We start from the raw sequence: 24,719 nt of genomic DNA, 5'->3' as shown, positions 1-24,719 counted from the left end.
AAAATAGCAGAGAGGAAAATAGCAGGACAACAAAGGATGGGGGGCAAAAAGTACCCTGAATAAGTAGCACATACACAAACAAGTAGCAGGGGGCTTTCTTCTTCTCCTTTGGCAGGTTCACATGTCAGCACCCACTGCTCCACGCCAACAGGTAGGGATAAGGAGAGGGGGTGGAGGAGACAGATGTCCTAAGAGAAGATGACAGAATTTCTTCCTTGAGGGCTGAAGCTCCTGAACATGATACAGATGTTCCTAAAACACCTGTAGGAGCAACAATTATACAAGCCAATTTTCAAAACTCTGTTATGTGACTTTTTTTTCCTTTTTTGTTTTCATTAATTATTGCACCCGTTTTGTTTGTGAGTACCATTACTCAGAGTACCATCAATATAATGCATTTTAAAGTCCTTGGGTACTAATTTACATAATCCAGATCTTAAACAGCCCTGGAATACTCATTTATACACTAGACTGTAATCTTTCTACAAGGCACTTGCAATCCATTTTTTCTTCTCTCATAAAATTCTCTCTCTCTTCTTTTTTTTCTTTTAGTTAATAATAAAATATAAGTTTGTCCACAGACGTAAATGTAACAGTGGAGTTGGCCCACTCAGCACAAAGGAAATTGAGAGAGAACATTGTCTTTACCAGTACCATGCCCTGGAATGGGCCACCTGCCTAAAATTTAATCCATTTAAGAGTTTGATAATGTTGGTTGGTTGGGAAAAACAACCAGAAGAAACTGAGGAAGTGATATCAGCTCCCTCATACATTGGAATTTGTCTGTCCTCTGCTACTTGGACAGACAACGTGGTGATTTTATTGTATCTCCAGCTGTTTTGGGATGGCCTTGCTATGTGGACAAAACTATCTTTTCACATACAGTAGATCAAGAATTTGCAACATTTTCTTTCTAGTAACAATCTGCCATAGTCTATGTCATTTCATAAATGGATCATTGCAATGCACTTTTTTATGAGGCTGCATCTTTAAAGTAATCAAAAACTTCAGATACTACAGCATTTAGCTGCCTGACCCTTTTTCCCCTGCCACTGTACAAGTAGGAACAGGAACATACAAGCCCCTGAAGTATTGGAACGTTCCCTACAGTCCACTGAACATTTACAAAATTACCAGGCTTGCAATTCCCAAATGGATAGCACACACCAGCTTGCAAGAATCAACTTAGAATCATCACTTTGCTTAATACCAAAGCACTTACAGACATGAACAGTAAAAACAAAAATAAATGATCAAAAACAAAAATTCAAGTGATAGAAAGTAAAAATATTAGAAACAAATGGTTACATATAAAAGAAAATCACAATCCATTTTCTGGAGACTAAATTCAAATTAAGAGGTTAAAAACACATCCAAAGCACAGAACTTGGTGGGGACTTCAACTATCCAGACATCTGTCGGGAGAAGAACCCAGCAAGGCAAAGATTATCCAACGAGTTCTTGAAATGCATTGGACACCATTTTTATTTCAGGAAGTGAACTGTTTTAGATTTGATTTTAACAAATAAGGAGAAACTGGCTAAGACTTTGAAAGTGGCAAGCAGCTTGGGCGAGAGTGATCATGAAATGACAAGAGTTCATGATTTTAAGGAGTGATAGAAAGGAGAACAGCAAAATAAAGACAGTGGATTTCAAGAAGGCAGACTTCAGTAAACTCAGAGAGCTACTAGGTAAGGTTCTATGGAAAGCAAGACTACAAGGAAAAACAGTGGAAGACAGTCGGGAATTTTTCAAAGCGACATTACTAAGGATGCAAAAGCAAACCATTCCTCTGCAGAGGAAAGATAGGAAGTGTGGCAAGAGACCAGCTTGGCATAACCAGGAGATCGTGAATGACCTAAAAATAAAAAAGAAATTTCATAGAAAGTGGAAACTAGGTCAAAGTACAAAGGAGGACTATAAAGAAATAACACAATGAGTGAAGTTATGGGAAGATCAGGATATGAAAACTTGGTTTGGGGAACAGGTCTCGGGGAAAACTTCTGTATTTGGACATCAGTTCAAACTGTTTACTTTTCATCTCCTATTGAAAATGTTTGTATGTGTACCCACTATTCTTGATGGATGTATTTTTGATAAACTGAAATAAATGTGGAACTATATGAGTGAAATGGGTAATTCTAGATTATTCTGAATTTAAAGGAAAACATCTAGCTCTTAAAAGTCGAAAGCACTGGGATTTGAATAGGTTGGTTTTTTTTTTTTTTACACAAAATTACTGTACTTATATCAACTGCTTTCTAAAAACTACACATCATTCTTTCAGTACCATTTTAATGGATTGTTTAGGATGGCCCTGCTCCTGCAGCCTGTAAGCAAACTGCAGTGCTTGCATGCAGACCTACTGAAGTCACTCGGGATTCTACACGGTACAGCAGCCCACACAACAAGTTGTGTATTTGAGGACTAGTAAGGTTTTGGTTTTCTTTTTTAATAATAGGAACTGCTCCTACTTTCCAGAACCCTTTGGCAATACAGCTGAGTTTTTCCCACCCCACAACATTTCATTCTTGGCTCAACGGAATTTAAATTACTCTCTATACACCATATATTTTTAGAAACAAAATAGTTCATCTGTAACTCTTCAAAATGTTGTTCCAAATTGTGTTTTTAAAATTGCATCTAAATCCCACTCCCAAGCAAAATAAAATAACTGTTCACATACTCTTCAGTAAAGTTGGTAATGTTGAATTACTACTACTATGGAACACATTTCAGACAAAAAGCTTTATACAGCACCGCTTTAAAGAAATAAAAGGATTTTCTGTGACTGAGTTTTAACAAAAGAATAAAGGTACTAACCAACGAATAAATATTATGACGCAAATTTGTCTGTAAAATCATAGTCACTTGCAACCTGAGTTAAGCTCCTGAGGATGCATCAAACTGTAAGAAAATTGCAAAGCCTCAACCTTTACTCTGTGTAGTTTAAAACAAAAGAATATCTGAATATTCAGATATGTTTTGTAACCAAACATAGACATTCTTTCATTTCTCCAGTCTTAACTGACATAAGGAAAAAACATTTCACTGTGGGCAATATCCTAAAACCTGTATTAAAAATGGTATTTTGAGTTGTAAATTATTATCAGCCACAAAAGCTTTTCCAAATCAGAGCTATTACAGTATTCACCCCAAGCCACTACTTTGTAACAAAGATGAATCTACCTATTACCAGGTTAGGATAGCAGCTATTATCATGGCCCCTTGATTTCCTTCAAGTAGCTCCAATGGAATAAGCCACAAGTGAATAATAAAGATCTTATAATAGCCCTTAAGAATTCTTTTATAGGGTAACAGGCACAGAAATGAACTCTGGAGAGTTAAAGAACTCTCATGTCCTGATAAGAAAAAAATAATTAACCTGACTTAATGTATCTGAGTAGGTCCTACATAAATCAGACTTTTGTACTTCAAGAACCAGATTAAAACCATATATCAAAAAGTATGCAGATATTGTCTTACAAGTACACATGGAACATATCTAAATCTGCAGATGTCTGCAGGTCTTTTTTATGAAATGCTCAATATATTATACTTAAAAGGAGATGTGTGAAGTACTTACAGTGCTTAGTTTGCCAGAGGTAATAATGATGCGCCTCTCATGCAACATACTGGCATAAAGTTGCAGCATGTTGTTCACATCCACAGCAACAAAATATTCAGTAAGGTTTCTCTGTTTAAATAAATTAAAAAAAAAAAAAGAAATGTTAACGGCAAGTGAGTGGAGCATTTTGTACATTATTTATAACAATTTATCACAATACAAATGAAAATCAATCCTGCCAAGAGACACGTCTGCTCATTAAATATCTTTATTCATACAACTCTTTGCCATTTTAAACACAAAGTAAAATTAACTTTAAGATTGTCTCTATATTTTGAATATTTAATTATCCTTTTGGATGATGGGAACTTTGTACTTTCAACAAATTTGGAGACATGGAAACTTTGAATAAGTTCTTTTTAAAATAGCTATTTATATTTATGTATACTTTGAGCTTTTAATATGAATACATCTTGGGCCATTAATATATTGAAAAATGTACTGCTCTGTAAAATACATACAAAAGCATTCACAAATACTTAATAACAATCCTATTGAATTCCCACTAATAAATTCTTCATCGTATGCTGTATTGTAGTCATGTTGGTCCCTAGATATGAAAAAGGCAAGGTGGAAGGAGATAATAACTTTTTATTAGATCAATTTCTGTAAACTTGAAAGCTAGCCTCTCTCACAGACTAACATGGCTGCACCACTCTGAGACAACAGAAGTTGATTCAGTAAAAGATATTACCTCACCCAACTTACCTCACTAGTAAATTCTTCCTCATTTATGTGCAGCCAGACGTGTAATCAGAATAAGATTTTCGGTATGTCATTGAATATGTCACACTAAAGTTTAAAATCTTTACTGAGTCAGTGTGAAGCAGTGGAAATAGGTACAAATGTTGTTCAGGGCAGTTCTTGTTCAAAATGTCATTGGGATTCTCAACCTGCTACCACTGAATTTTTAAGTTCTCAGCCATTTTGACATAAAGAACTATACCCATGGGGTATCTAGCTACCATAAGATATGTGTCTGTACCTTGCCATGTGTCCCAGACAATTGTGTTTTCAGTGGTAACTTGAACAATCAGCCTTACTCTGTAGCTAATATGCACACAACAATATCATTGTTCTATGGCTCAGCACCCTAAGGCTACGTCTACTCTAGCCCAAATCTTCAAAGTGGCCATGCAAATGAAATGCATATTCAGCGCCCAACTACTAATGAAATGCACCTCGTTACTAGTGAAATTCATATTCAGTGCCTCATTAGCATGCCGCCAGCCATGGCTCTTCAAAATTGCCACTTTTCGCTGCCGCCCAGCTTGCCCAGACAGGCGCCCTATGCAAAAGGGCCCCAGGAACATCAAAATCCCCGTATTCCTATCTGCTGATTTGGGCTAATGTAGACACAGCCTAAGTGTACTGAGGAAGGTAAGAGAAGATGCTGAGTCCCTCTGCCATTTTGTTCCCTCTTGAGACAAAGATGCTGAACACAATCACCTCCTTTAAGGGTTAGCAGGAGCAAGATTGTGTAGGTCCTACAGAGAGGGGTAAAATGGGATAATGCTGCATTTAAACCTTAAATATTTGTTTAAATTTGACTTGGATCAGAATGGTTACCTTCTTCTTTGTGACTGTACTTTGTGATGTAGAACAGAAAAAGCAAAGTGAGTCAATTACGTGATAAGGCGTTGACATTTTCAAAGCATGAGGATGCAACTGTGTGAAGAGCTCACTGCCAAATAAATCCCAGGAGAAAGCCTAAAAAGTAATATCTGGCCCTGGGGTCTCAGGTCTCAGAGCTGCTGAAAGAAATATGGGCAAGGGCTGCAAAGACCCAAACTTTTGTGCAAAGAAAGGAACCGTGGCTCTTGAACAGCATATCCATATCCCATCTGAGAGAGATGTGTGCCATGAAAACTGGATTGATTCTAATTTGCCAAGGACTAACTGCACAGCATCTTATTTATGTGGTGGTTGAGGCTGTGTTGCTGAAGCTGCATAACAGCCAAACATACATCTAGCCTTTCACTTCAACAAAATACTCTATATACTGTATAGTAACAGCAAGGGAGTAGTGTTAGTCTATACTCCAACAAAACTAAGCAGCAGAAATGTAGCACTTCAATAAAATTATTTATTTGGTGATAAGCTTTCATGGGACAGGCCCACTTCATCAGATCAATTTCATTGCCAATATATACTGTAGAGGTTTTTTGGTTTTGGGTTGTTGTTTTTTTTTTAATTAAAATCAGTCAGAGATTTATTTATATTTTAAAAGTCAATCTTCACTGCAACACTTTAAGAGTCACAGCAAATAATTATTTATTATTAATGTTTACCACCACCTATTTGCTCCCCATGTAAAATCACAGCACCTTATTACTTCTTCTCATACTCTTATGAATGAAATATCTGGGAAAAGATTGTAGGGAAAGACACCTCTTCTTGCCTTGCCTTTCTATGAACCATATAAAAATGCATACCTTTCACATAAACCACAGCAGCTATCAACCACAGGCACAGAACTGAAATACTTCAGGGAATCAATCAATACTCTACTATATGCAACACATAATTTCTTCCTTCCACCATGCAGACTTAATTTTCTGGGAAGGGGGAGGACACCATCATTCCAAAACTGTAGCAAATGGCCCTCTATATCATGAATGCCCTTGATTGCATATTTAAATGCAAGATTTAAAGAAGGTGAGCTATTTAAATAAGCTACACTTTCCGTGATTAAACACACAGTCAAGTAAACACTTGCAGATCACACAGAGAGTATGTTTGCAGCCCACTCAATGTAGTTATCTGGCCTCTGTCACAGGGATGAGCAAAGTGGGGGGGGCAGGGCCCTTCAGGGGGGCATGAAATTTCATCAGGGGGCAGCTGTATGATTGGCTGCTAGGTCGCAGGCTGATCCAACCCATTAAAAATGTTGAAATATGTTACTGCTTTTATGTACATGTATTCACATTTACATACCTATTAATAAAGTTTTACATTCTGTATTCTTATTTTCTTACACATGCTGAAAGTGTTTTTTTTTTCATATGAACATAATTGTAATGTCCTTTGTTTTGGATTACATTAGACAAAAAGTGAGACCTGACATAAAAAGTTTGTTCACCCCTGCTCTATCACATACATGAATTCTGTAGAATGCAAACCTTCATTTAAACAAAGAGAAAGTTTTTAATCATTAGAGCTGTCAAGATGACCTTCTAAATATGGTCATGTATATTATTGGTAATTTGATAACAGCAGCGTTCAGAAAAATAAACTGCTTCCATTCTTCTCAATGGGATGTTAATTCTGGCACTAAATTATGCAATTTTGAGGGGAAGTGAGCATATATTCAAATAATTTAGATTCATGAGTAGTAGGCAAATGCACGCACAAAATTAGATATCTGAATGTGCAAATGGTCAAATTATGTACCGAAACAGTGGTAGTCATAAAAATACCTAATATAATTCCTTTACCACTATATGTTATTGAACGCAGCATTGTTTCTCTTACTAAAGCATCTGTTATTAGACAAAAGCTGTGTTTTCCTCTTATTCTTTGTAAAAATACCTCCTGTTGATACCAATAATCTGCTGTGGAAAGCAATATAAGGCCCTAAATTTGTAATCCCAACCATGAACCATAACTAAAAATTTAATTCAGGCAAACCATGGAACAAGGTTAACACTGCTAGTCAGAATTAAAAAAAAAAAAAAAAAAAGCACATACTTACACTTTCTGGGATTGTTGGTAATCCAGTTACATCAGGAGTAACGAAGTATGAATGCTAATAAATGGGGAAGGGGGAGCAAAATTAATGTTTGTGCAGAATGAGACCAAGAATATACATTTTTGTGTGTGTGTACGTGCGCGCATGCACATTATAAAATAAAAAAGACCAAAACACCAGAAAAGAATTTGTGATTCAGCAAATCATGCATCAGTACAACATTTTTGTACAGTCACATTGAAATTGTGCATATTTTAAATACTGAGCCAAGAGTTAATATACGAAACAGCAGATTCAATTTGAGACTAATGATTAAGACTTTATGAAAAATTATTTCCCCCAACAAAAATATATAGAATAACAAAATCTAAATTTAGATTAAAGAGGAAAAATCATTCACCTTATTCATTAAGATAGAAAGAATATTATTACAGGTAGAGTTCTGCTCTATTACACAAAAATCTTTAAACAGAAATTCAAGAAAAGATTACTTTACTTTTTACAAATATATGTGTGTGTACATGTCTCTCGCTCTCTCCCTCTCTCTCTGTGTATATACATATGGCTGAGCACCATTCAAATGTAAATAGAGACCGAATTAAACTCAGTACAGGTGTATTTCACTAATTTATTTTAATCCAGAGACTTCAATAGATAAATTTAACATATCTTTAATATTTTATCCTAAATCTGTAGGAGAAAGAACTTTATCCCGTTTTCTTAGTAAATATGTAATCTACAATTTAAAACAACTGTGTCTGGTTTTAGATGTACCTGCATACATAACTGAACACAAATATAAAAATAAGCGTTTCTAATCAAACTTCAGAAAGATTATCTAGAACTGATTATGCATAATTTTAATGTAGTTGGTGTTTAAAAGCAAATGTTATTTATTAATGCTATTTATTACATATATGTAGGAAGATCTTACTGCACCAAACTGATGGACTTAAAAACCAGATTTTCCTCTTCACAATAATTAGTTTATTTAACACTAGTTAAAAAGTCTAAATGCTAGCTACACAAAACAAATGTAACAGATGAATACTGGGTCCCATTTACAATAAATAAACTGTGACATAAATTTGCATTAATATAGTAAAGAAAGGCAAACATTTTTCCAGTTGCCAAGACTAAGAATACACACAGACCAATGGGAAAAAAAAATCCCATTTTCTGTTTATATCACTTTATTCTCTTGCCCTCTCTCCTCACTGTCCTTCCCTCATGCATACACAGGTACACACACGTTTAAGGCCACAGAATATTATTCAGTATTAACTTAGAAGTGAAACAATCAACTTTTTAATATTTATAATTTAAATATAATAATAATAACAATAATAATAATAATAAATTCAGTGAGCACAACAGCAGAGATGTACTACAGGAAGCCATCAGCCAACTACTACCAGATGCCACAGCCACGATCTATTACAGCAGAATCTCAGAGTTACAAATACAAGTTGAACCTCTCTTATATGGATGCTCTCATCCGGAAATATCTGCAATGCGGAATGATTTTTGTGAGCTGGACAATCACTTATCATGGGTGTGGCCAAGTTTCCCATGATCCCATAAAGCTTGTTTCCAGTCACCAGTCTTGGTTCTCAGTGTGCTGTGCTGTTGTTAAGCTGTAATTTACCCCAAAATGTCTTCTAAGAGCCCAGTTAGCAGTGGAAGTATTGATAACGTGCTAGACAACATTAACCTCCTGTGGTCCAGCAAATTCTCCCATTAGGCACTGATCATGTCCTGAGGATGCCGTATGAGAGAGGTTCAACCTATACCAGAATTATGAACTGACCAGTCAACCACACAACCCATCGGGAACCAGCATTGTATAATCAGGAATCAGCGGATAACAAACAAGCAAATACAATACAACGTTGTATTAAAAGTAAGCTACCACAAAAAACAAAGGGAAAGTTGTAAAAAGATTTGACAAGGTAAGGATTTTGAAATGACAGGTGAATGTCAAAGACACAGAGTAGCTACATAGCTTTGCCGTGTAGATGTAGCTTAAGATGCCACAGGACTGCTTATTCTTTTTCTTTTGTTTTTGTAGTAGGATTATAATTCACACATACTGACTGCAGTTCTGCGATAAGCTTACTATAAACAGAAATATGTTAATAAAGTTTGATTTTTCAGACTGGAGAGCCACAAAATCATCATCTTCCCACAGATATATGTGAAATCAACAGAAAAATGGAATTACTTTTTTCATCAGTCAGATTTAGGTAGCCAGTCCTTTTGAACTCACCAATACTAGGTAGGGCTGATTTTTCATAACTTTCTCACTCACAAAACACATCTCTTGATTCTTATGCAACATTGAGAGAAAAAGATAAATCTCATTCACAAGCAATAATTGTTTTAGAAAAATGACAACTGGCTTAATCAGTAAAATTTCAGGTTCTGACCTTCTAAATACCCATGCAAGCCTCATATGTTGTCTAATATTAACTAGAACACCATTTAACAGATCAACAGAAAACACATGGATAAAATGGCAGGGTATAAAATGTATTTTCAGGGTGATGAAGCAAACTTTAAGATTTTGTTGGTTGACAGAATACAATATCTGATTACATTGTGTGCTGTGTCTGTGCTTACCTAGCCGTTGGACTTTATTAAAAAACTTAACAATAGGACCAGTTCTTGACCCTATACCATTTAATGTTTTTGTTAATGATCTGGAAAAATGGATAAAATGATTGCTGACAAAATTTGCAAGTGACAAAATTTTGGAGGGGGTAAATAATGAAGAAGATAGGTTAATAACGTAGAGAAATCTGGATCAGCTGGGTACAAGCAAACAAAATGCATTTGAATATGACAATGTAAATGTATGCTTTTAGGAACAAAGATGATACGTCATGCTTACAAGAGAGGGGACAGTACCCTGGGAAGCAGTGATTCTGAAAAAGATTCTGGGTTACGGTCAACAATCAACTGAACACGAGCTCCAAGTGTGGCCAAAAGGTCTAATGAAATCTTTGGATGCATAAAACAGGAAAGATAAATGGAGTGGGTTCAGAGAAGAACCACAAAAATGACTGAAGCATTATAAAGCATGCCGTATAGGAACAGACTTAAGCACAATCTAGTTAGCTGAACAAAGAGATGGTTATGGGGTTATTACAGTGTACAAGTATCTCCATGTGGAACAAATATTCAGTAATGGCCATGCATTCTAGCAAAAAAAAACCCCACAAAATAACTCAAATGGTAGAACTCATAGCTAAATAAAGTTCAGACTGGAAATAAGATGTCAACTTTTAAACAGTGAAAGTAATTAGGCACTTGAACAACTTATCAAGAGACCAGGTAGACTCTCCATCACTGATAATTTTTAAATTAAGACTGGATTTTTTCTGAAAAACATCGTGTAGGACTTACTCTAGAGAAGTCCTATGACCTATGTCACAGAGGTGATCAGACTAGATCAGTGTTTCCCAAATGGGGTTCTGCAGAACCCTGGGGTTCTGCAAAGTGATAATAAGGGTTCTGTGAGAAAACTCCTCTGCAGCTCCCTGCCCTGCTGACGCTAATGGCCAGCAGGGTGGTGGGAGGGATCCAGCCATTAAACCTACTGAACTGAGTTCCATCGTTTCAGTGGTGGCAGTAGAGCCACAAAGAGCCTTTCACTCGCCCCGATGTTCCAGCAGTCCCATCAATTCTTAAATTCCATGAATCTAAGAAACTTGACTTTTTGTCCTGTTACCTATGATATAATCATTTGAGAAACAATTATTTGCAAAGCAGGGAAAAGCCCCTCTGATTTGTAGTCACTTCCTTACATGTGGATAAGTAACACTGATCATGGGAAATGAAAGATGCTCCAAGAACTGTACAACAGGCCAACAGAAGAATCATAAAACATTGTTTTATCCAGGCAATATTAAAATTTAATTTTAGGTTAAACTTCTCAACGATGGAGACGCATATTTAAAAAAAAAAACACCCTAATGTTGCTAATTCAGGTGCTGTCAAGAACCAGATGCCAATCATTTTAAGGACAGTTCATATTGAGTCAATTGAAAATATTACCCCAAAAATTCTAATATAAAACTGAAATACTATATGTTTTATGAAAAAGCTTAGAACCTAATGCTACATTAATGTTACAAGTTCGAAATACAAAAAACATTAACAACTGTAAAAGTTGTGGTGCTCATTTTAACATCAAATTGTCCACATTTGGCATACAGATTTATTTTTCTACCCAACTAGCATATACTTTAGCATTCCATTCACAAACACCATTTCACCCACAACAAATATTAAGCCTGAAATTTAACCCTAAGGAAGATGTACTCTTTAAAAAGCAAATTCAAGATGACAACTGTAAGTGATGTGTGCAACACTTTGCTCTTCCCAGGGGAACCATAATCTGCTATAATTTTAGGACACATTTCTACCTTACGTAACAGAGAAAAACTTGAGTGCAAATCCACTGATCTGGACCTGCAGAAATCCTTACACAATTCAGTAAAGCCTTTCGTATCCTTTTCTACATTCCACCCTGGCATAATCAAGCACAAAGGGAGAAGGTAGGCAACTACTGGCAGACAGTGAAAAAGCAAAGCTCAGACTGACATATGTCGAGTCTTGTATCTCTCCCCACTCAGATGCTGAGAGGAGGAAAACTTAATCCACAGTAGGAATAAATAGACAAACTCATCTAAGATAGCTGGCCGTAAGTAAGATAGGAAGAAGCATGGCCATTTGCTATGGTGGCTTGCCCTGTGACTTGTGAAGCAAACCTCAATTACTGATAATTCAGGGTTAGAGTCTGTAAAGACAGATATACCCACATTTTCACACAGTAAAGGACATAGGAACACAGTGTGGCAGGCCATTTAACAATAGGACAAAATTTACTGATATATTAATAATTTAAATGCCAAGGTTTTGCCTAGGATTTTTGACCACAAGAATCTGTAATTTTTTTTCCCCCACAATAAAGAGAAATAACACAGGCAACCTACCACGTTTAAACTGATAGGAGTGTTTGGCTTTGGCACAGGGTGGCTATACAGTGATTTTAGCACATCATTCAAGTCGTTTTCCTACAATAAACATTTAAAAAGGAATTACTCAGTAATTATAAACAAATAATATCTATTCCATTTTAACAAATTTCTTTTCTTTTAGTTAACAATAACTCCATCTCATACTGCAACTGCCATATTTTAAAGTACAAGCACAATCAACTTTCATGACTCAGAGAATGATCATTTCATTCAGTCTTTGAAGTCAGTTTCTGTAACATTTATTTTCTTACTCTACAGTTCCCGACATACACATATAATTTAACCACATTACCTTTTTAAAAGGTTCAAGCAAAAAATGGTATTAACACAGTTTGACCCAACAACACTTTTATATTAGCCTTGGAACCTTTCTACACAATGTTTAATTGCATTTATAATCAAGCAGATAGGATGGGTTCTACATATGGCTTGGATCTGTCCACAAGTATAGCACAAGTTTAATAACTACTGCAGTTAAAAAGCTGGCATATGATTGTCTCTCTGTGACCCAACAAGGCTATTATACTTAAGTTTCTCTCAGAACAAGACCATATTTGTGTTACTGAAATGGCTGTCTTCTTTCCTCCTAACTCTGTATATAACAGTACATCAAAGGATGTATTTCCCTTTGGGTTGCTTGTGGCACTACACATCGGGCAGGAACTCTAACTTCTACTGAGCAACAATGGGATAGTGCCTTGGAATTTCCCAAAATGTCATAACACAAAAATAATTAGGCAGAGCAGTACCATATAGATGGCATGTGTTTGAAAAGTAAACAAAGATGCTGGGCAAACACGACTCAAAGACATCTGTTTTACTGGGTCTGTTTAGGGTATCACAAACTGGTTTCCAGAGTGGAAATGTATTAGAAGTGGTAATGAAGCCTTGATGATGATGTTTATATTCATAAACTCAGTCCTAAATTGAACTGGCAAAATGCAATAACCTGCAATATTTTAAAATAGTTTGGTTAATTAGATCAAACTGAATGTGGAGAAATAGTCGAAATATCAGCAGAACTGTATATTCACCTTTTATATACACTGATACAATTTGTCTGCAGAAGACTGCCATCTCTCTGTGCAAAAGATGAGTGGAGTTACTTAGGCTTTAGTAAAGAAGGCCTTGGGCTTTCATCTTGGTGCATAAATTACCTTTGGCTGGGTCACAAAAACAACAAGCAGCTTTATAATAGATTTATAGTCCAAGAGATGGGATGAGGCAGTCCACCAAATACTTTCACTTAAAATGTTGAATAGTAACAGAGAGGGAGGCGTGCTAGTCTATATACTATGAAAACAAAAAAAGCAGCCAAGTAGCACGTTAAAGACTAACAAAATAATTAGGTGAGCTCACCTAATAAATTATTTTATTAGTCTTTAAAGTGCTACTTGACTGCTTTTCTGTTTTCACTTAAAAAAATTTCTGTTCCACTAAACCACAGATTACTTTGACATACACCCTTGGGATCCGATTGGTGCCAAACCATAGAATGTGGTGGACCACGGAAGGTCATTATTGTCTACAAGAATTACTAACACGTCCACTGCTTACTGGACTCTTAGAAGACATTTAGGGGTAAATTACACCTAAATAACAGCATATAATACTAAGAGCCAGAAATGGTGACTGTCAACAAACAACATGGGACCATGGGAAAATTAGCCAGATGTCTACTCATCATGGGCATGGACAACTAAAATCATGCCAGACCATGGATGTTACCATATCAGAGTGTATGAGACTAAAGAGGTTCAACCTGTATCATAACATTGCAGCTTTACTATATATTGAACAACTATTTATTTGTTTAGTGCCAATAAGCATTGAAAACAACTCAAAGATAAAAACAGTCCTTGCCCTGCATAAACTTCATCATTCAAGCATGACCTCAATAAAAAATTGTATTATGATAGTAAAAATAAGACAAAACAAAATTTAAAATGACTTAATATACTAACATTTGCACTTAAGTGATCATAACATTCTATTTTACTTAAGTTAATGCAACTGGTCTATTATATTTTCTTTATATTGAAAATGTTAGGCTATGTCTACACTAGAAGCATCTGTCGACAGGGAAATTTCAACAGAACCTCTGTCAACAGATTGCGTCTACACACAACTTGCTCTGTCGACAGAGAGCTGCCAGAATGCACTGCCCTCTGGTGCCAGAAAGCAGAATGGCAGCTCTGCAAAGGGGGCTGACTGGAAACTAGAAGCCCTCTCTGTTGCAGACGTGTCTACAGTGCTCTTCTGTCGAGAGACTGTTATACCTCGAATTTTTGAGGAATAATACTGTCGAGGCAAATGCAGAGTTATGTCGAGAATCTGTTGACAGAATGCTGTAACTGTGTAGATGCTCCCTGAGTTAAGCTGACAGAGGCCCCATCTGTCAACAAAACTTTCTAGTGTAGACCCAGCCTTATAGTTTTCCTTAACCTGCTTCTGATTAATATAATTTTGCATGTTTATTCTTGCAGTCTCAGTATTTACAGCCAACAGCAGATGGCTAAACTTTTCTGTTTCAAAAATTACCATCTAGTACACCAATATACTTGAAGTAGAAATCTTTAATACTTTTAATATAGACCAGTGTCATTTTTTTCTTTCCTGTGTAAATATCTAATTGCTCATAAATATGCAAAATGAACTATCATGAATCTTCACTGAGTGCTGCCAACAGTTTTCCCCCTTCTAGCCAAGATGACAGTATGATGAAGTAGCTTTTTAGTTAGCATGAAGGGTAAAGTAGCAAATCAAATCTAAGGTGGTTCAGAAAAAAGCATTTGTATCTGATAAACCCCTAATTTCAGGAACTATTTGAACAATAAACAACATATTGTTCAACAGCAGCTTGACATGCTGCTCACACTTAGTCTAGGATTCATTTACAGCTGGACTCTGATACTTTGCTATAAAATGTTCTCAGCAGCTTTTTAAAATTAATACATAACAACAATGTAATAATGGAAGCAGCCTATTCAGATTTTTTTTAAAATTCCTTTGGGATATGCCAAATTTCCTGGCCACTTAAAATGTTTTTAAAAATACATTTTAATTTTGTTTCAAATGTTGAGTGCATTGTTCAACCAGGTAGACAGCATGAAACAGTTTTTTAGGTTTTAAAATCATAACAATTACCTTCAAGTAAAATATCTTATTAGAAGTAAACATGTATCAATAAGTACCTGTTCTTTAGCCAAATAATCTGCCAGTGTATTTAATAACTTGTAATACACCTCAAACCACGGCAGGTAACTGAAAATAGAAATATATTATTATCATCACCAAATATAATAAGAAAATTATTGTCAAGTTTCCAGTTTCCGATAATATTTCTTGGAGATTAAACTTAATCATACGTCTTTCATGAACATTTTGAGCATGTGCTAACTTGTATATTTTATTTCTGACTTGACATATAACAAATTGACCACGGAAGATTAAACTGCAGAGTCTACTATTTCAAGGGAGCACAATAATAACATTTCTTCAAGTTGCACTTACATAAAACTATGCATTTTAACATTCAATTCATCTGTACTACAAATGCGTAGTCGTAGGACAAATGCAACAGACAAGCCATTTCTGATTACATAGTAAGAAAGACAAACAATACAGACCTGAAAGTGAAGAGCTCAAACGGATTCATTATTATGAAAATAGATTTGCCTTAGACCCCAGTCCTACACTGTAAGTGCAGGAGCAAACTATAAAAACTGTATGAAAACCCCACGATGTCTATGGATCTTTCTGTGGAAGCAGCAGTCCATTTAAACATGATACCCTGCAAAAATTGGGTTCTTCAAGTATTATAATAAATTCAATATATTTTAAATACATATCACTCTCTGCAAAATAATCTCTACATATAGACTTTAGAGGTCATGTTCATGTGCACATATATATGAATATAAAGCACATATTAAATAATATTCATATTCAAATCTGAAGTTCACATAGCACTCTCAGGCTGTGGCCACAACATCCCTCCCTTTCAGAATGGGCATGTAAATTATGGCCATTCAAAAATGCAAATGAGGTGCTACCATGCATATGCAATGCCCCATTAGCATAATGGTTGATGTGCAAATTTTGAAGCTGCTAACTTCGAAGTGCTGACTGGCAATCAAGCTGCGGGTGCGTCGAAATATGCGTCCAACTTCAAAATGCCCTAACTCCTAGTTTGTTTTGTGAGTAAGCTAGACTGCCTGTCAGCCAATGTGAGCTTTACCTCTGACATCACTGCTCATTAATTATTCTACAATGGACAAACTTTCCAAAATGTTTTTCAAGCACACAATTTAAATTTAGTACATCTAAATTATTACCCAAACCAATATCAAGATCAAAATTACACATGTATAAGGTCCTTGGTACTTTTTCTTCTGTTTTAGTATTTCATCACAAATGGAATGGAACTGCTAAAATACTACAAATTGAACACTACAAATTCTACAACTGATTTTAAAGTTTTGGGAAAGCGTCATTTTTTAAAAATTGTTCAGTATTTTCCCCAATGAAAAAATGTTATGTACTTCTATCACAGAAATCCACAGATGCACAATGTACACATGTAAATTCAATATTCCACAGTATTCATAACATCCAATATGTGTTTTGGATTCATTTGTGAAATTTAAATTATATATACCAGAGAGCTGCATGTTACCCGCATGCCAAATGCCAAAGAAATTTCCCAGGATGCAGATTCTAAAAGTTTTTCCACAGAGGAAAGGGAAAACTGTAAGGCAGTTTGCTATGGAAGTGAATACTCAGTCTTGTTCCGGGAGTGAGTGGACTTAAGAATTAAGGTTTTCACATAAAAGTTCAGTTGACCGATGCCAGTGAACAGTTGTCTGGCTTAAAAGGTCCAGACTCTCCAGTTTCCAAAGCAAGGAATGGTGTAAAAGGTATCTTCTGATTTATTATTTTAGTTTGGGTTCTGGACATATTGATTGTTTAGATTACAAACTAATTTTATTTTGCTATTCTTATAGTTACTTCACTGTAGGTACTTATAGTGCCTCCTCTTTTGTCCGATTCCATTTTCCTTTTCTATCACTGTAGCTGCATCTACATTGGAAGCATATGTCGACAAACGTCCGTTGACAGATTGCTGCTCCACTTGCTTTGTCGACAGAGAACTGCCAGTCTGCACTGCCTTCTGTTGGCAGAAAGCGGAATGGCAGCTCTGCAAACAGGGCTGCCCAGCAACTGGAAGCCCTCTCTGTTGACAGAAGTGTCTGCGCCGCCCTTCTGTTGACAGTACTCTGTCAACAGAGTGTTATTCCTCAAATTTTTGAGGGATAAAAAAAAAAAATCAAATCGATTTTTTCTCTTAAATATTATTTTACATTACAGACAGGATTTAAAATAAGAGGCTTTTGAAGGGATAAAAAGGATGCTTGACTAAAGTGGTACAGAAAATGTGCCAAGATAGGGGTATAGAAGGAAACAAACGAGGCGTCTACATACACCCTTACACAGAATGACAACATCCAGCGGTCAGGTAAGATATGAACAAACTGTCAGATATTTAAATTTATCTACCTCAGAACAACATCACTGATTTCAACTGACTTTTTTTTCCAGGGATTTTACTCTACAGAGTTTCAGGATTTAAAATCTGATCTCAGCCCACCAGAAATCTTTCCATAAAATACAAATCCCATCCTATGTTTCCCATATGTCTAACCAGACATGTTTGTAACAATAAATTAATGGAGGGATGTGAGGGGTAGACTGACTATACAATACACATAAAATATCACATCTACACTTTGGGTACGTCTACATTAGGAACTAACTTCGAAATTAATTTCGAATGTAGGCACTACATCGACTTAGCCATCAGAGAGTCTACACACATTTTCCCTTACTTCGAAGTCCTTACTCCATTCCTGGGAATGGAGTAGTGCCCTACTTCGAAGTTTAACTTTGAAGTAGCGTGTGTGTAGATGCCCTACTTGAGTTGTACTTCGAAGTAAGCAACTTTGAAGTTATTTTGTAGTGTAGACACAGCCTATCTATCTGTTTTAAAGCTGCCTAGTTTCATAATTCCAACATTCATTTATTAAAGGCTATACTCCCAAATAGGATCTGTAACAGGCAAATTTTCAGACACAAGCAGGCAAAAGTGAGCATTTTCAAAATTCTCCTATATAAAGACATTTTTGAAGTTATATGTCAAACGCCACCTCTCACACACAGTAATTTTATCATACTCGAGTTTTGAGACCTTTTTTTAAAAACTGTATCTAGATACAATAGCGCCTCAGAGATACAAACTGACCAGTCAAACACACACCTCATTTGGAACTGGAAATACACAGTCAGGCAGCAGCAGAGGGGAAAAAAAAAGTCGATACAGTACGGTACTGTGTGAAACATACACTAATAAAAAAGGGAATGTAAATATAGATATATTTGACAAGTTAAGGAAACTGTTCCTGTGCTTGTTTCATTTAAATTAAGATGGTTAAAACCAGGATTTTTTTCCACACAGTAAAATTTAAAAACTGTGCAAACTCAGAGCTTAGCTGTAAACTTTTGTTACATTTTCATTACATTTTTGTTACAAAAAGGAACAATTTTTTTCAGCATCATGAACATTTGAGAGTTACGAAGAACCATCATTTCCAAGGTGTTCATAAAGTTAAGGTTCTTCTGTATCTTTAAAATGACAGAGTTTAGAAGTACTTGCCTATTTTAACTCTTCATATATCTATATATTCATTAAAACAAGTGGCAACGTGTTAATGCCTCTCTTTATTTCATCTGAAACTGACTAGTTTTGAAGACTGAATGAAAATATTTTACCCTGAAACAGCTTTCAAGAAATACTTGTCCACATCCCAGCTAATTCATAAAGATAGATAACCCCAATTCTGTGCAGTTCAGAGAAAGACTTGTTTTGTTTCCAACAGACTGGCAAATATGAACAGTTATCTTTACAGGTGTAGGATTTGAAGTACTGGAAAATCTGATGTGATAAGAAAAAAATAATTTCAAAAATCTGTCTTTCTGAAGAGACGGACATCTCCCCAGGCTGTAACAACTTCAGATATCCTGCCCAATATGGGACTGCAGCTCACATTGAAGCAGCTGTCTTTCTGAAAGATGCTAGAGGCTTTAGGCTCCTGCAGGGAGTCAGCAAGTCAACAGAGTTCGGCCTGAAGCAGCATGTTTCCTGAAAGCTGCTACAGACATACTCTAGACAGCCAGCCTTTTTTAAAGAGTTTCATGCATATTGTGCCATCTGTTAACCACATCTCACCCATATTCTTAGTGCTTTAACAGACGTTTATGCTATCTGGTATTGTTTATGATAGCTAAGGTGAGATTTTATTGTGTAACTGGATTACAGTGTTTGCTCTTTAATAGTCAAGGTTATCATGGATCAGTGTACCACATCACACCTAACTAAAAGGACACTCGGTGCCAGAGATGTGAGAGTTGTGTTTTATGGTAAAACACTGACTAGAAAATTCCACTAAATGATTGATTCTGGAAGTTTCTTCCTGTTAGAGTCTCTTTTCTGCTATCTTTTGAAAATATGTTAACAGAAGACTTTATTGAGTGGCTGAAATGCAATGTAGGTATCTAGGGAGAAAAAATCATAACTGACAAAAACAATGCAAATCAAACACCACAGACCAAATAAAAAGTCAGTCTAATATAGTGATATAGACTGGTGCTTTATTCTAAGTATTTATCTGCAAAACCATCACACAATTTATAAATTATAGAGACAATTTTCATAAATCACCTGGGGTTAGTTTGTACTCTCCATCACTTTTCCTATGTTGTGACATGCAGCAATCTCTCACAGTAGTAGAACAGTATCTTTCCCTACTATATTTCTCATAGCCTACATCTACACATACCGTGGAAGATCGACTTCTCATCGCTGACCCTGGAACTGCTCGCAAGCCATAAGGAGTAGGGAAGGTTGATGGGAGAAGCATAGAATCATAGAAGAGTAGGACAGGAAGGGACCTTGAGAGGCCATCGAGTCCAGCCCCCTGCCCTCATGGCAGGACCAAGCATTTTCTAGACCACCCCTGAAAGCCATCTATCTAACCTCTTCTTAAATAGCTCCAGTGATGGAGATTCTACCACCTCCCTTGGCAATTCGTTCCAGCGTTTGATCACCCTGACAGTTAGGAACTTTTTCCTAATGTCCAACCTGAACCTCCCCTGCTGCAATTTCAGTCCATTGCCTCTTGTTCTGTCCTCAGAGGCAAAGAACAAGTTCCCTCCCTCTGCCTTATGACACCCTTTTAAATACCTGAAAACTGCTATCACATCAAGCATTCCCATAGACCTTCTGCCATGAAGACAGCCACCAACACTGACAGCTGAAAAGTCAATTTTAGGTATGCAATTGGTGCACTTAAAATTGCTTATCAGATGCTGACTTTCCACATGAGTGTAGATGCAGCCTTACAGTAGAAAACGCAAAGCCCTATCTTGACTTTTTAGGCTTCATCTTTAATGATCACAAGTACAATGTAAAAACTTACTGTGAAAACAAAACCTGACACAATATTCAAAAAGATGCAGAGACAACAATCCTATTCTGAAATTAGTGATGCTTAGCACACAACTAAGGGAGATTTTCCTTCCTTAAAAACAGGCATATTTACTATAATCATGATGCAGCAAGCATTGTTTTTCTTCTATAGAATACATTCATTTTATATGCCCACATTCTAGATGATAACAAAAACTTGAATTATAAAAATTAAAATGAAGGAAAACAGAGTAAAAATATTAGTGGTTAAACAGAATGTTTTAAATGTTGTAGTAGGAAGCCCTTCAATTTACAGCTGGAACACCAAAACAATAATTACCTTTAGCTTAGAAACTAGAAAAAAAAACCTCTTAGAAAAATAGGTTAAAATAATTTTAAGTATGCCACTTATAGCCCAAAGTGCAAATGAAGCAAATCTTAATTCACACAGTATACTCACAGTGCAAATCTACAAAAACACTCAGAATGGTAGCCTCATTTTTTTTAAAGTAATCATTTTTTCAGGAATCCAACCGTGCAAATTAAATCCAGTCTTTATGCACAGATTTTTAACATAACTTTCTTTACACTACTTCAACTGGTCACGGTGAAGAATGGAAAGAAGGCAACTGGATCTCCTAAATAATCTTTCCTTTGTGTGGTCTAATAAGTGCTAGTAATTATTTATGAGTTTTATTCTTAAGACAAATGCATAAATGAAATTATCTTTTTACATTTAAACAGAAAAGAAAATATACATAAAAGCAGCATAAAATGTACATAAAAGTACATTCATAAGCAACACTGCAATAACAAGTCAGTAAGTGTGCACAATAGTGAGGAAATGTGTCAATTTCAAGCTTACAGGGACTATAAATAGAGTTTAAAATTAATTTTAAAGTTATGATTTAAGGATTATTTATCACTGGACAACAGAGGAGCTTGTAAAGTAACAGCAGCTAATATCAATGCCTGATTTTAGAAATATTTATAATCTCATTGATTTGAACTACTCATGTGAAAGTATGTGCAGAATTCAGGCCCTACATTTTTATTCACTAATATGTACATTTTTAATGTGTCATTGTGTTTCTCCATAATTCCTACGAACATATGAGATGTGATTGGAAGACATCACCTCTCAAGAAAATAATTCAACCAAAATTCATTACAATTTTGATAGGAAAAAAAAAAAGCACTTCTGCATTCTGACGAAGCAGGTCTTTGCCCAGGAAAGCTTATGCTCCAAAATATCTGTTAGTCTATAAGGGGCCACAGGACTTGGCTATTCCTCTGATAAAAATAAATATGGGCTCAAACTGTTAATGTGATTTATTTTGTGTGCAGGTAAAAAGACAAATCTCTAAATATGGAAGTACTTGTTCTCCAAGTTTGAACTCATAAAAATATCAATGTGATTATTTCACAGCTTTACAAAAACAGCAAACGGATTTAAGGCCCATTGTATTTCCACTGTAGAAACACCAAAGGAAGAGATGAGACGGAGTTTTATTTGTAAGTGTCTAAGCTGTAGAGTCGCCTCTTCAAAGGAAACTCAAGGCTTGCCTATATGGTGTGATAATGCATGCTGTGTGTTGCACGTTAATCAGTCCACAAAAACCCTGCTGATGTGCGCATCTACACAGACCAACTAACATACAAAACATTTGTGCACTTTATGAAACACACCCCCACAATGCACGTTTTCCCACCATACAGACAAGCCCTCAGACTCTTGGAACCTTAAATCTTATTGATTTGCAATGAGATGGGGACGCCAAATGCCTAAATTATATTTGAAAAGAAGATTTCAACTCCTAAATCACTTATGCGCATTTGAAACTTTACCCGGGTTTTGAACCTGAAAAGTCTGTTATGTATAAAATTCTGAAAAGCAAATACGGAAAAAACTTGACAATCTACTCATTCACTGGTGTATATGGTGCTACCATATTTTTTTTCTTGTAATGAAAATAATAAAGCCGCCAATGAAACTTCTGCACCTCATAGAAATGGAAATGTTATGCTTTTAAAATCCAGAGGACTTTTTCTATAAATGCGCACATCACTGTCACAACCCATTCCTTGGCCCCCACCACAATGTAATTAATGGGTAATTTAAAAAGCATATTTAGCATTTTCTTCTAATCCAAAGCTCATATTTTCATTAAATAATCATGCTTCATCTTTTTTTGCAGTAAGCAGACTACCTTACTTGTGCTTCCACAATAGCTCTGATAAAACATCAACATTCATGAGTCAAAGGTTAAATAAAGGAAAGGAAATGTTTTCTGTCAAATAGTCAGGTAACCACTAACAGTCCTGAACTATCAGCAGGAATCTAACTTCGAGTAATCAAATAAAACTAAGGAAACCACCTTTCCGTAGCTAAATGTCTAATGTCTAGGGGCTACTTTTCTGTCTGGAAAATTGACACAAAATGTATAAAATTGAAACATTCTGCTTCTAAGGGATTTGCCTAAAGGAAGACAGACTGGTTTGAGTTGAAGAACTACAAAGGTTTACGATATAAACCTGTCTTCCTTATTAGAGCATTTCATTTAGAAATGTAGGTGACAATTTTACAGTCATAAAATTTCATTCATCAAAACTAAGGCAGAAAACTTAATGATGCCTTGCACTTCTCAGTGTACTTAAGGTCAATGTTAGAGGAAGTCAGCAGTTGCAAGATTTTAACAAAATTAATTGCAACTCTAATGACTGACCTATTAAAAGAATGTAAACAAAAACATTCAGTATAATTTAGTAATGCCCAATAGCTGTAGTAAATGTTTTTAAATATTATCAAAATATACAAGAATCATGCTTCCCCCAAGATAATAGAAATATACTTAAAATTTACAAAACAAAAAAGCAGTCATGTAGCACTTTTAAGACTAACAAAATTATTTATTAGGTGATGAGCTTTGTGGGACGGACTCACTTCTTCATGAAAACTCATCACCTAATAAATTATTTTGTTAGTCTTAAAAGTGCTACATGACTGCTTTTTTGTTTTGATAGAATACAGACTAACACAGCTATCTCTCTGTCACTATTAAAATTTACAGACATTATAGTATCAAACCTGAATTTGCAAAGTTTTGCCATTATTCATATAAAAAATGTATCTAAAAAAGACTCAAGTCTATCACATAGGCCTAACATGGTCTATTTTAAAAACACTCTGAAGCCCCACCCCCTCCCAATATGTTTGTGTACTTGTGGGCACATTAGCTGAAAAGATTGGAGGGAACCCTGCAGACTGCAACAGTTGGCACTGTGACATCCACAAGTCATTTTAAAGAGTACTGCAGAGTCATGCAGAACTCTTGGAGGGGATTCCAGCAGCATTTTTTCTGGATGCAATACATTATCACACAGAGGACCACATAGCAGAGCAGCAGATTTCCTGGAGAGGCACATGCACCAGGAAGCCAGTGAAAGAGGCCTGAGCTTGTGTAGAGTGCACCATCACAAGTGGCAGGGAAACTTTAGCAAAGTCATAACAAGCCCAAATTCAGGATGCGATCCAGGAAGGGAGGCACTGCGACGAAATGGGAGTCCTTTCACGCTGTCAGCTACGGCCAGAAAGAGCTGAAAGTTCTTATGGAAAGTCTTGGTCCAGTCTACATAGAAAGTAACCACCCCCATCATATTGAAAGGGTGCAGCTGCTGCTCCCAGTGGGAGCTATGAGAGTTAGGACAGAAAATAGGCAGGCAAATGTCCTGACTGACATGGAACCTGGAGACCATTTCAAGCAGGAAAGCTGGGTGAGGGCAGAGTTGAACCTTGTCCTTGAGAAACACCATGTAAGGGGGCTCCGACAT

The 24,719-nt window shown here is 36.0% G+C and overlaps 1 protein-coding gene across 3 annotated transcripts in view; it reads right to left on the bottom strand.

Moving 5' to 3' along the window:
- DENND1B (DENN domain containing 1B) overlaps positions 1–24,719 on the bottom strand; it is a 297,081-nt gene that overhangs the window by 125,150 nt on the left and 147,212 nt on the right. Inside the window, exons 6-10 of one of the 3 annotated variants that reach the window (XM_075002439.1) lie at positions 15,559–15,628; positions 12,320–12,400; positions 10,230–10,322; positions 7,323–7,376; positions 3,587–3,697 (exon numbers count right to left, since the gene is read on the bottom strand). In XM_075002439.1, coding sequence (XP_074858540.1) covers positions 3,587–3,697; positions 7,323–7,376; positions 10,230–10,322; positions 12,320–12,400; positions 15,559–15,628 — 409 coding nt within the window. Of the gene's footprint in view, positions 1–3,586; positions 3,698–7,322; positions 7,377–9,588; positions 9,649–10,229; positions 10,323–12,319; positions 12,401–15,558; positions 15,629–24,719 lie in introns of all 3 variants that reach the window. The other 2 variants (XM_075002440.1, XM_075002441.1) reach the window with 2 other exon arrangements.

The sequence above is a fragment of the Carettochelys insculpta genome, chromosome 9 (genome assembly GCF_033958435.1).
Source record: "Carettochelys insculpta isolate YL-2023 chromosome 9, ASM3395843v1, whole genome shotgun sequence".
NCBI classification, from domain to species: domain Eukaryota; kingdom Metazoa; phylum Chordata; order Testudines; family Carettochelyidae; genus Carettochelys; species Carettochelys insculpta.
The sequence above is the reverse complement of the archived record's forward strand: the minus strand, read 5'-3'. Positions and strand labels throughout refer to the sequence as shown.